Source organism: Amaranthus tricolor, chromosome 1 (genome assembly GCF_026212465.1).
Source record: "Amaranthus tricolor cultivar Red isolate AtriRed21 chromosome 1, ASM2621246v1, whole genome shotgun sequence".
Lineage (NCBI taxonomy): Eukaryota > Viridiplantae > Streptophyta > Magnoliopsida > Caryophyllales > Amaranthaceae > Amaranthus > Amaranthus tricolor.
This window is the reverse complement of record NC_080047.1, coordinates 18,019,780-18,033,885: the sequence shown is the minus strand read 5'-3', so window position 1 is coordinate 18,033,885 and position 14,106 is coordinate 18,019,780. Positions and strand designations below refer to the sequence as shown.

General features: G+C 29.9%; 1 protein-coding gene across 1 annotated transcript; it reads left to right on the top strand.

Annotated features, from left to right (window-relative positions):
* The first annotated feature begins 301 nt into the window (after nucleotides 1-301).
* Nucleotides 302-11,132, top strand: LOC130805184 (uncharacterized). Its single transcript, XM_057669884.1, has 2 exons — nucleotides 302-591; nucleotides 10,305-11,132. The coding sequence occupies exons 1-2, from the start codon at nucleotides 563-565 to the stop codon at nucleotides 10,867-10,869; spliced, it is 594 nt and encodes a 197-aa protein (XP_057525867.1). The 5' UTR covers nucleotides 302-562; the 3' UTR covers nucleotides 10,870-11,132.
* Nucleotides 11,133-14,106: the final 2,974 nt, after the last annotated feature.

Sequence of the window (14,106 nt, the reverse complement as noted above, 5' to 3'; positions counted from 1 at the left end):
ATTGTAAATATATATCTACGTACAAAGACTGTTACATTTAAGTAGAATAGGAAAAAATACATATTTACATTATTTTCTATATTATATTTCCCTTGTTTTTGTGAGTTTACACCTTTATATTTTCACCATATAATTTAATAAATTCTCACATGTTTAAATCATACGTGCTTTCTCATATGAAGATAGTGATAAAAGTATTTGTTTGTTTTTATTTTATTGGTAAAAAAGCAATAAAGAAAAAGAATGTGAAGAGCTTTACTTTATCTCCCTTTTGAGGCAATTTGAATCAGTCTATAAAAATGAAGTCTGTCATTCTTTTATTTATTAAAAAAGTAAATAATTTTGAATAAAAGAAGGGAGTAAATAAAAAAGGGAGCTTACATAATGAAGTTGGCTAGCAAATTAGAAGGTGATTTTTAAGTTGATATTCTCTTTCTCTCCCTCTGTTTTGTATGTGTGAGTGTGTGAGTTTGGGTTTTCTAGTATTTCTCAGCATCATTGGGTAGTCAAATGAACTTTATCTGTCATCAAAAACTGCTTCTTTCTTCTGGGTGCTTTGTTCATGCAAGATCCCAAGAGGTCAAGAACAAGGTATGTACTATCTACTTATCCTATTATCCCTTAATTACTTATATTCCATGCTAATTACTTTATAATAATCAACTTAAGATTGCCTTAATTTTAGACGGTATTCTCATACACGTGTCAATTTTTTTGGATATGAATTAGGTTAGAGAATTTCTGCTGGCAATAAAACAAATTTAATTAAGCGAAATCAAGCTAATCATGATTTTTAGTGTATTGAAGTTTAGGTTTTAGATTATTGGTTAAATTATATAGCCAATTGATAATTAATCCCACGTTTGAAAACTATATTTAAAGTTGTGTTTGAGAACGTAAAATTAATTTTAAATGGCAGATTTTAAAATCATAAATAAAAAATTTTAAGTGATGAAGTTTGTAAAGTTATTTTTAAATTCTCAATTTAAATTATTTTTAAAATAATAATATAATTGATTTATGTCAATTTTTTTTTAAATTCATCAAACACTAAATTTAAATAGATTTTAAATTTTCAAATATATTCCTCACCTAAAAAAGTAAACATAGCATAAAAGAATTTCACTCTGTTCTAACACTTCTGGAGTATTTTGTTCGGATTTTGAGTTACTAGTTCAGTAATAGCCTTTCCAACAAAATTTATACAATAACTTAAACTACGTACATAATTTCAGTTCACTATTTTTTATTTTCTTTTAATAAATACTTACAATCGGTTTTTAAATTAATGCTCCTATGTCCATTAGTGGCCTTTGGCCATATCATAATCGTAAACAGCATAAAAAGTTTGGTGACCAATCCCGTTAATTTCATGATTATTTATCATAATAATTATTGTGAAAATAATTTGCAATTTGAAGTTTGCAAATTATAACTTTTAATATTTAATCCTTTCGAATTATAACTATTAAAATATCAAATTGTACAATAATTAAGCCAAATCACAGAATTTCGATCATTTTATTGGTTAGAATTTTTAATTAAATAGTCAGAATATTATGATTTGGTTGACACTTAGTGGTGATAATTTGGAAAAAAAAATCAATATTGTAATTCGCAAAAGTTAAAACTTTAAAAGTGTAATTCCTAAATTACTCTTAGGGAAATTATCAATGGTATCTATAATTTTTTGCACTTTATTAATGGTATTCCTAAGTTTTTTTCGATTATTAATGGTATCTTCGTGTTATTGAGCGTTTTACAACTGTAATCTTTTCTAATTTTTTCAGTCCAAAAGCGTTCAAAACCGTGAACTTTTTTTCTTTTTCTTTTATTTTTCAATTTAAAACATTAAAAGAAAAAAAAAGTTAATGGTTTTGGATATTTTGGACGGAAAAAATTAGAAAAAGTTACGGTTGTAAAACGTTTAATAACACGAAGTTATCATTGATAATCGAAAAAACTTAAGGGTACCATTGATAAAGTGCAAAAACTTAAAGATACTATTGATAATTTCCCCTATTCTTATTATGAAGATAAAAACAAGAAAATTTCTTTACAATAATGTAATAAAGTTTTTATTTCAAATCATGATTTAACACAAAATTTCCAAACCTCGTTTAAGATCAAACATAGTAGCATCCACGAATTTTCCAAATTGGTTAATTCTTTGCCTTATTTGGTAAGAATTAAATACTTTTTTTCATTCCTATTTGATATTTACATAAAGAATGTTCGCTTGGATTAAAATTGTTTTGATATTTATATATAGAATGTTCACTTGGATTAAAAATTAAATTTTTTAGATGGTGAAGAAATTATTTTATTGCATAATAAACTTAATAAAGAAAAATGAAAATCATAATTATTAAAAAAATATTAAAATAAAATTAGTAGAAGTAATATGCGTACTGCAAACATAAAAAATTATTGAAATAAAATTTGTTGGAAATACATATGGTAACCATAAGCATTATAAAAAATAATTAAAATTAGTGAATAAATGTAGGGATTATAAGCATCAATAAAATATTAAAATTAGAATGAGTTAATGAAAATTAAGTTTTAAAATGTGATAAAAACATAAATTCACCGGGATAAATAAAATAAGAACATTAAATAAGAACGAAGAAAGTATTATATAAAGTAATTGACGAGGGTATGTGAGAATTGAACCTTAACATGATCTATATGTGAAACTTTTTAAATATATCATTGTTAATGAATAAATTCAATAAAACATCTAAGTTGACAGAGAGACCCCGTGATATGTTATATACTCTAAAACACCCTTTTACATAGAGATGTTCATTCAAGTGATCGGGTCGGTTTCGTACGGGTGTCATTCGATTCGATTGTATTTCGAATCGATTATATTTTGGATGCGTGTTGCGACGGGTCACACTCGGGTCGGGTCGGTTAGTCACGGTTCAGTTGAAGATCGGTTATTCGAGCTATCGGGTTAGCATCAGTTCGGTGTCGGTTGAAATTCGTGTTGAGTTTCAATCGGTCTCAGGTTGTCATCGATTAATAATTGATTCAGTTTTACCGGGTAAAGATCGGGTTCAGGTATTTTTCAAGTAGAATTCGACTACGTTGCAAATTACTAATTACTATTGATCAAGTCAGTATCAAATTAAGTTTTTTGTCATTTTTTAATTGATGATAAGGTTCCTTTACTTAAAGCAAAATAGTGAAAATGCAAATTAATTAGTGATCATTATTACATTGTTACTTTTACTTGCTTGACCAGAAATTAAAATTATAAAGTTTTATTAATTTTCATGTGATTCGATTAAAAGCAGTTAAATAAACATTGACTATTGATTATTAACTTTAAATTTATGAAACCATGTACTTATAAAATTTATTTTTATTAAAATATTTATCACTTTATTAAAATAACTAATAAGATGATTGAATATGAGTCGATCATACTTCTATGTAAAAAGTTGGTTCAGGTTTACAGTAGTTTGATCTAAACTTCGTTCGAGTTAAGTCGGTTTTAGCCGGATCGAGTTCGGTCTCGAGCATGATTCGGGTCGGTCATTATTAGGTTCGGGTAATCTCGGTTAACGATTATGTGTCAGTTAGAAAAATCGGTTATAGCTGGGGTTCAGTTTTCCCATTTTCGGTTGTCAACCGGTTTGGGTATAGCTTCGGGTCGGGTAATGTCAGTTCGATAAACCTAAGAAACACATTTTCGGGTCGGTTTACTTTTGGTTTCAGATCGGATTTTCGGGGTTGGGTCACTTTTGAACAGCTCTACTTTCACACGAGAGCCCATTGGGTTAGAAGTGTGGATGCTGCACAAATCTCCTCATAACTGACGCTAAATTAATTTAACCAAAAATTTAAGCTTATGGTTGAAGCTTATGGTTGAGGCCCCGTAACCTCTTATCGTACTAATTTCTGATACCATATCAAAGAATCAATTCAATTAAAAACTTAACCTTTCGGTTGAGGCCCCAAAATAAAATCATATATTATACGAAAATTTGAAAAAAATAAGATTTTTTAATAACTTTAATCAAAAATAAGCTTTGGCCAAACTTTATTCCCAAAATAAGCGTCTTTGGCCCCAAAGTTAGGCTCGGTACGTAATCGCTGTTACAAATAGCGAGTATAAAGAATGGTCAAATTTTTAGTTAAGCTATATGTCGCTGTTACTAACAGCGAAATAAGGCTTTGACTGGTCAATGGTCAAGTTGCTGTTAGTAACAACGACTTTAGGCTTGACCTGGTTTGACTTTTATTGACTTTTTTGTATGATTTAAACTAGCCGTTGTAAAATTGAAAACTAGTCGTTATGAAATTGAAAATAGCTGTTGTTATTATGCTCTATAAATAACTCCATAATTTCCCTACCTCATTGTATCCAAATTCCATTATTTTTGTTCTAGTTAATCGATTTCGAAGGTAATTTGATATGGATTCGTTGAACAAGAATGAAATTGTGTTAAATTTTCGAGAGCATTTTCTCTCAATATGAGTGTCTGCTTGATTTTGATTTAATTCATACCTAATTCTTGGCGGAATGATTCATCGCCGAAAACTCTGAGTAATTATCATCATTTTATTCATAATAAACATGTGATAATACGATAAACATATATACACATCTACATATATATTACAAATATACACAACAGTCCACATGTTACAAATATTCAATATATACAAAACGTTACTAATGTTTAATATATAAAAACATCATACAAATATTTCGTGGGTTAGGTCGTTGATACAAAATCGGGTGAAATGAGGAAGGAGGAAGAAGGCTGCTGTATTTAGGGTCGCCTAAAGTCGCTGTTACTAACAACGACTTGACCATTGACCAATCAAAGCGTTATTTCGCTGTTAGTAACAGCGACCAGCGACATATAACTTGACTAAAATTTTGATCATTTCTTTGTACTCGCTGTTAGTATGATTATGTACCGAACCTAACTTTAGGGCCAAAGACGCTTATTTTGGGAATAAAGTTTGACTAAAGCTTATTTTTTGATTAAAATTATTAAAAAATCTTATTTTTTTCAAATTTTCATATTATACTAAACTATTTGTAATTAAATCAATATTCACTCAATAGGAGTACTTGTAAACATCGAGAATAAAAAGAATGTGCTACAGCCTACCTAGGTTGCACTAAAACAGACACGGACACGGACACGGACACGACACGGGTACGGGAAAACGCCAACTTAAAAATGGCGGACACGGGGACACGAAAATGGTAATATAATAAATATATCAAATTAAAGATAATTTTACAATCTTTATTAATTTATTCCAGACAAAACCATTCAAATCCAAAAAATTCTCAGAAATACCCACATCAAATTTAGAAATCCCAGCTTTGCCAACAATTCATACTAAAATTCCCTTTCTAGAAAAAATTACCTCAAATTCCCCACAAAATTAAGTGATTCTTATTCTTCTCTAAATTTTGTTCTTCTAACATCAAAACTGCAAACTATTTTTCTTATATCTATCAGAAGCATGGGAAGTAACGGAGAAGAAAAGAAAGGAAAATAGTTTTTTTAAAAAAAACGTGTCCTTGACTGCTTGCCGTGTCCCTTTCGTGTCCTTGCCGTGTCCCTGCCGTGTCCTTGCCGTGTCCACGTGTCCGAAAAAATATTAAAATATTGGACACTTCATTTGGCGTGTCGGACGCGGATTTTCGCGTGTCCGTGTCCGACACGGGACACGCCACTTCAGGGAAGTGTTCGTGTATTCCAGCAGCCTACAAACAATAACTAAATTTGCAGACAATTTGATTTTGACATATTCTACAAACTTTCCCTCAATGTTCAACACACAAACCTTTTCCAAACATGGGTGATGTCACTTTAAACCTCCTTTGATTAATCATAATCATAATTAATCTGTATGAGTTTAAAATCTTATTGGAATCGGTTCGGACACGTCTCTAAATTAAGGGTTCAAATTAATTTTTTGAAACCTAGTGAAAGGGAGTTTGATTTTGGTTCCAATATTATAAATATGTCAGAATCTGGGTTTAGGATCTTTAGACTTACACCCAAATCCGACCTATAAATATATTTATGACCAAATTTGCTAGACCCATCCTAGACTTGGGCCTGACTTGTTACATAGCCCAAAATTAATTTTTAATATATTTTAAACCTATTTTTATGTTCATATACAACCTATAAACTCATTTAGAACTAATAAAACTTTAAAAGAATGTAAAAAAAATTAAGTATGAATGACTTAATCAAGGCCCATTTAGGACCATTAGGACTCTAGGTCCACTAGATCTATCAAGTCTGGGTCTAAATTTTCAGACCCTAAGAATTTGAATCTTGGTATGAGTTAGCTAAAATTAATGGGTCTGAATCGCATTTTGATTGGACCCAATTTATAACCATTCCTAATCAATCAATATTCAGTGTATGAATAATCTCTGGTTTCTAAAATGTGATTTAATTCGATTTAATTTAATTAAAAGGTTGTTTGTTGACATGGAAATAAATTCTAATAAAATGTTCTAATTCATAAATATTTATTATCATTTTAAATTTCTAGGATTGAACTAAAATTGTTATTATATTAGGAAATTTTCATTACTTCAAAAATTTATGAGAATTGTCAAGGAATCAACTCAACCAAAAGTTTAAGCTAATGGTTGAGATCCTAAGATACGTTATATACTCTAACACGCCCCCTTATACGAGAGGTCACTGGGTTAGAAGTGTGAATGAGCATAAACAATTATTTTGTTAAACAAATAAAGCTCTGAATATCAACTACCTTCAAAAGATTTAAAATTTTCATGGAATTTATGTAAATAGACGACCTTTATATTGAAATTGAACTAAATTTATAATAATTGTGGATTAAATCAAAGAAATAATAATAATAATAATAATAATAATAATAATAATAATAATACCTTATTTCCATTATAATTGGTAATGATGCTGACATTTTTCCGACATAATATTTTAATTCACTAGTAATGTCCTATTTGCTTTTTGAACGTTATTCATATTTTATTTTTAATTTGTTTTTTTATTATTATTCTATAAGTTAAAACATAGTCAAGTGGGATCTTGTTTGATTCGTCTCATTGTAAGAAATATTTATATTAACTTTTCATAATTTTTAAATATGTACAATTAGTGATATTAAGGATTGAATAAGTCCATTGGGTAGAGTGTATAAAACAAATGGGACATTACTAGTGAATTAGAAGGAATATGTCATAATCGGGTTTGAGTATTTTAGAAAGGAGGAACTAAAGTCAAATTGAAGTAAATATATTAAGAATTGGGAATGTCGTTGTTGTTGGCGGTAATATTTGAACTTAGGACTTTGAGGTTGGAAGGTTTCAAGTATAACCTTTTAAAAACATTTTTAAAATTAATAAGAACCTTTTAAAAATTACAAATTTTTGTGGGAGACTGTTTTTTTGAGAGACCATCTCTAATTAGACTGGACTAAAAAGAAACATATAGAGCAAGTTTTTTTGATAGTTTAGAGTATACAAGATATCCTAGGGTCTCAACCAAAAGCTTGAGTTGGTTCCTTGACATGGTATTAGAAGCCAGTGTGACAAAAGGTCACGGGTTCGAATCTCAACCACCCCTCATTTAAAGTGGAATATTTAGTACCATGTATGAGGAGAACATGTGTTGCATCCACACTTTTAGTCTAAAGGGCTCTCGTGTGAGGGGATGTGTTAGAGTATATAACAAAGTTTAAGCTGATGGTTGAGGCCCCAGAATATGTTATACACTCTAACAGATAGGCATTAAAAACATTACATTTAGAATATTGTAAGTACTTAAATATTTACTCTGTGGGAATTAAGTATAGTGTAAGTAGACATTAAACATATTATAAGTAGACTAATAGGCTAAGTTTTTCGGTAGGGACAAAAAATATTATAAGTAGACATTTCAAGTACTTTTTCGATGGACATTAAGTATATTATAAGTAAATATTAAAAATAATATAAGTAGATATTAAGAAAACGGTAAGTAAACATTAAACGGTTTCTCAAGATAGTATGGTGTTTGAAAATTATGGTCGAAATTCAAATTGAAAGTAGCTTAATGTGTGTAGTAATAGTTGATGGTAATGCGAAAAAGGCTAAAATTAAGATAGAAACTCCACGTAACATCAACTTTTTGACCGTCAAAATCATGAATTTATAATGGTCCACCCGACAGTCGGTATTAACATCTTGCCAATTTATTCCATCACTTTTAAAACATGAGCAACATGTATGTTGTTTGCCAAACAATCACAGATTTTATGTTTGATTTCATTAAGTATACTAGTCAGCATCCATGTTGAAAACCACGTTATCCTATTTTAAATGAGATAATCTATAGCTAGTTTGATGTCTAATATATTTCGTTCATATAAATTATTATCAGATGTAATATTTCAATCTACATTCACTTATTTTAGCAGGTTTGTTTTAATGTGTTTATACATTCTCCTTAATACTCACGTCTTTGCTTCTTCCTTATATATCCTTTTAATTGGCCAATTCCATGTCCCGTACAATAAGGCAAGTTGGACTGCAATTCCAATGCAGTTGAATTATCCTTTTAAGTTAGTCGGAAATCTCTTATCACACATCATTGCAACAACTGCTCTCCATTTGAGAAATCCAACTTGAGTTCAATGCTTTATATCTTCCATCAATCACCCATTACTCTCTCTTTGATATAAAAACTGATTTAATTGAAAATTTATATGAACACTTCTATGCAATTCAATGCGTTATTCTGATTATATATATATATATATATATATATATATATATATATATATATATATATATATATATATATATATATATATATATATATATATACACGTATATGTATATATATATATATATATATATATATATATATATATATATATATATATATATATATATATATATATATACACACACGTATATATATACGTATATATATATATTTATATGTATATATATATATGTATGTATATATATATATATATATATATATATATATATATATATATATATATATATATATATATATATATATATATGTATATATATATATATATATGTATATATATATATATATATATATATATGTATATGTATATATTTATATGTATGTATATATATATATATATGTATGTATATATCTTGAACTAAAAATTATTAAAAGCTATGCAATTAGATGATTCAAGCAAGATTCTATTTGACTATAGTTTTTCTTATGCATTAGTCGCAATATATAATATAGGAAAATATTATCGTGAAATATATGGTCCTTTATTAATTTCTCTACAATAATATGAACTTTCGATTAATTCTGAATAATAGAAAGTTTGATCTCATTTTCCACTTATTCACAATGTGTAGACTAGTATATCTAGCTTTTTTTATTTACTTTTGACTTTTTTGCATTTATTTTTTAATAAACAATATCAACAAATAACAACAAATTTTTCTAAATATTTCCATTAAAAGTTAGATTGAAATCTACCATCATCACATTAATTTTAGTATACAATAGATAGTGCCCGTGCAATGCACGGCTTTATCAAATTTATCGACATATTTGTATCATTTAAGAAATTAAAATTTTAGAAATAAATTTTACATTATAGTTATATCTTATTTCACTCTAAATAGTTGCATACATTATATACATTGTTTGATTTGTTTCATACTTTGTATCGTGCACGTAAATGATTGTGAAAATTTAGTTATAGATTTAACATAAATATTTATGTAAAATTAATTTATAAAAGTTTTAACAAAAAATTAATTTGTTTTTCATAAAAAATATAAGTCACTTGCATAAAGGTAGTCACAACCTAAATTATATTAGACTTATGCATTGCAATTAAGTAACTAATTTCAAAAGTATAAGTAAAAAAAATCCTTATAAAAGCATATTATCTTTTCAACTTAAAATATCCAATACACTTAAATAATACTTATTTAATAAATAACATTGATAAGATTTTATAAATAATTGAAAAAAATAAATAAAATTTATGATTTTCTAATATGTTAAATGATGTGACCTAAAAAATATAAAATCAATCAATATGGATAATATTATACGCATACTTTGAAAATAATAAATTCAAAGATATAAATATTAGTCATAAAAACAATAACATCATCATTGAGTTTTGGAGGTAAAATTTTTATTAAGGTTGTGACACGTAAGCAATATTAAATAGTGATAATGTCAGCGTGTTTTGCTTTAGTTATAGTTATAGATTATAGATATATGATTTGATTTCATTTGTATGTTATATCCCAGGAAGCCTTGGTATCAAAGAGCAATAGAGATGACAACCCTATGGAAAATCATGGTAAAATCTCCAACAACAACAAACTCAGCAGTATGGAAAACCATTAAAACAACAGATCAAATCCAACAAACAACGAACAATAACACCAAACAGAAGCTAAGAAAATGCAGTTCCTTAAAAGTAGCCACATCCTTCACAAGAGTATGTTTATGTGCTCCTATTTCATCCTACAATGAAGTATTCACAGCTGATGTTCCTCCGAGAAGAAGTTACACATACCCAAGATCCAAACCATTCGCACCACCACCACAACCACCACCACCGCCAGTTACACAAGAATGGAGGATCCCAAGTGGAAGACATAGCGTGGAAGGAAGACGAGTGTTTCGAGGTAAATCATTGACTGATGATGTTTTAATGAGAAGATTTGTGATTGAAGAAGAAGCAATGATGCAAGTTAGAAGGCGGAATGAAATGGAGATTATTAGAAAAAGAGCTGCTTTTAGGAGGAAGAAGCTTGGACCTAGTCCTTTGTGTAGGATGGTTCTTGCTGAAGAGGATGATAATGCTTAAAACTCAACACGGTTTTGATTAATTTTTTTTTACTCCACCTTTTACCTAATTTATTAATTAAATGGGAAAAATGAAAATTATTTCATTTTTTGCTTTCTAATTATGTAATATGATGGATGGTTATTACTTATTAGTGGTGATTATTCTTTGTTGTTGTTTTTCTATGTTTTTGTTGGAATTATATTCCTTCATTTTTGTGATAATTGTTGTAATTTGTACATTAGAATCAATTTGTATTTGATCATCATATAGGAATTATGTTTTAAAAGAGGGGTTGAATAAGGTATGATGATTTTTGTCCCCTTGTGAACTGGGATCAGAAGTGGCCTAAGAATAGGTGCTCAAAGAAGCATCCACTAAACCCTGAGGGCAGAATCCTGGTGTTCCCGACTATGTCAATTATGAACGAGCGAATGGAAGAAGGGTATTCAACTCAAAGACCGCCAATGTTCGATGGAAAATTCTATACATACTGGAAAAATAGGATGGAAATGTTCATCAAGGCTGAGAACTATCAAGTGTGGAAAGTCATCGAAATCGGAGATTTTGAGGTAACCATTACTAACTCCAACAATGAAGTAATTCCCAAACCAATAACCGAATATGAAAAAGAAGATTTTCAAAAAATGGAATTAAACACTCTTGCAATAAAATTACTTCATTGTGGGCTTGGACCAAACGAGTATAATAGAATAATGGGGTGCAAATCTGCTAAGCAAATTTGGGACCTGCTAGCTGTTACCCATGAGGGAACAAGTGAAGTCAAACGGTCCAAAATTGATTTGTTAATGTCTAAATACAAGAGATTTGTTATGGAGCCAAGAGAAAGCATCCAAGAGATGTTCACTAGGTTCACCAACATAACAAACGAACTTGTCTCTCTTGGTAGAATAATTCCCACTGATGAACAAGTAAGAAAGATTCTTAGGAGCCTTCCTCAAGATGAGCGCTGGAGGGCCAAGGTTACTGCTATACAAGAGTCCAAAGACTTTACAAAGTTTAATCTAGAAGAGCTGGCTGGTTCCCTAATGACGCATGAAATACATTTGGGAACAGTCGACAGTTCCAGAAACAAGGGACTGGCCCTGGCAGTTGGGGAATAGGACGAGTCAGAATGCGATGAAGAAGAGGCTGCCTTACTGGTACGAAAATTCAAGAAGTTCTTCAGGATCAGCAGGTATACAAATCAAAGAAACAACAAAGAAAGAAGAACAAAAATCAATCTTGAATGCCACAAATGTGGAAGTACCGATCACTTCATCAAGGAATGCCCAATGTGGAAGAATGATAAGGGCAAGGGAAAGACAAGAGATTCAAGAAGACCGTTGAACAAAGAAAACTTTAACAAGATCGACTTTCGCAAGGCCATGATTGCTGCATGGGGAGAAACTGAAAGTGAAAATGAAACCATTGTTCTCGAAGAAGAGGAGACAGCTAACCTATGTCTCATGGCTACGCACGAAGGCAAGGAAAAGCAGGTAAATACTTCTAATTCATTTTCTATCCATCCATCCAATTTAAGTAAAAATAAATTAATTAAGTTGCTAAAGGAGACACAAGCCAATCTTGAAAATTGTAATGTTAAGTGTCTCCAATTAGAAAAGGAGCTCAAGGTAAGCAAAGACCATGTCTCCTATATAAACACCTTTAGATATGATGTCAAAAACATATTTTTCGGTTTGTTGGATCAAAACATAATTCTAAAAGAAAATATGGAGAGAATTAAAAAGGAAAATGTTATTCTTAATATTGAGTTGTCGCAATACAAATTTTTAGGCTTGAATAAAGAATTGAATGATGCATCTACTAAAGATTTGTGCAATGAATTTCAAAATTTAAAGTTGAATCTAGAATCCAACCGTAACAATGATGATAAGCTTGAATTAAATTCAAGAGAAAAAGGGAAAATCAAAATTACTCCCAAATGGATTCAAGATGCCAAAAGTAAAAATTCAAAAAGCCTAAAATACTTTAAGAATAATAAAAAGAAGAAAGCTTACGTTGATCTTCCTAGTGACAGATTCTGTTCCTTTCGTGAAGGAACTGGTCATCTGAAAGACCACTGCACCAAAAAGGAACAGTACACTGTCTCCAACAGAAACTATGTCGATAACATTCAGAATAAGAAAAATGATTCTTGCAAAATCGACAAGGAACCCAAGAAAGTCTGGGTTCCTGTAACTAACCATTAATTTTTTTCAGGTCCAAGTGAGGGGGAACAGCTCATGGTATCTCGACAGTGGGTGTTCCAAGCACATGACGGGTGATAAATCTAAATTTCTCTCACTTGAAGCTTATGATGGGGGAACAGTAACCTTCGGTGATAATATGAAGGGTGAGATAATCGCCAAAGGAAAAGTTGGAAGATCATGTTCCAATGCTATCGATAATATATTTTTAGTCGAGAATTTGAAACATAACTTACTTAGCATTTCTCAATTTTGCGATAAAGGTAACTCTGTGAATTTTACTTCTGAAAAGTGCATTATTTCTAGGAATGACACAGGAGACATCGTTCTTGAGGGAATCAGAAAAGGGAACACTTATGTAGTGAACCTGGACACTGTTCCCAAAACCAGTCTAACGTGTCTAAGCGTTGTAGAAGACGACCCACTTCTTTGGCATAAGCGTCTAGGTCATGCTAGTTATACATTGATTAATACATTAAGATCAAAAGACCTAGTTAGAGGACTACCAGCTATAAAATTCCTTAAGGATGAAATTTGTGATCCTTGTGCCAAAGGAAAACAAGTGAGGTCATCTTTTAAATCAAAGAACATTGTGACCACCACGAAACCACTTGAATTATTACATATGGATCTATGTGGACCTATGAAAACACAAAGCCGGAGTGGCAAAAAGATATGTGTTTGTTATTGTTGATGATTACAGTAGATTCACTTGGATTTTATTTTTAGTTAGTAAAGATGAAGCCTTTGATGAGTTTGTTTCTTTCGCTAACAAAATACAAAAATCTACCAATAATCAAATTATTCACATAAGGTCAGATCATGGTAAAGAATTTGAAAATTCAAGTTTTATGAGTTATTGCTATGAACATGGATTAAGTCATAATTATTCGGCACCACGAACACCACAACAAAATGGTGTAGTAGAAAGGAAAAATAGGACTTTAGAGGAAATGGCAAGAACCATGTTAATTGCTAGTGGTTTACCTAGAAATTTTTGGGCCGAAGCTGTTAATACTGCATGTTATATTTTGAATCGAGTATTAAT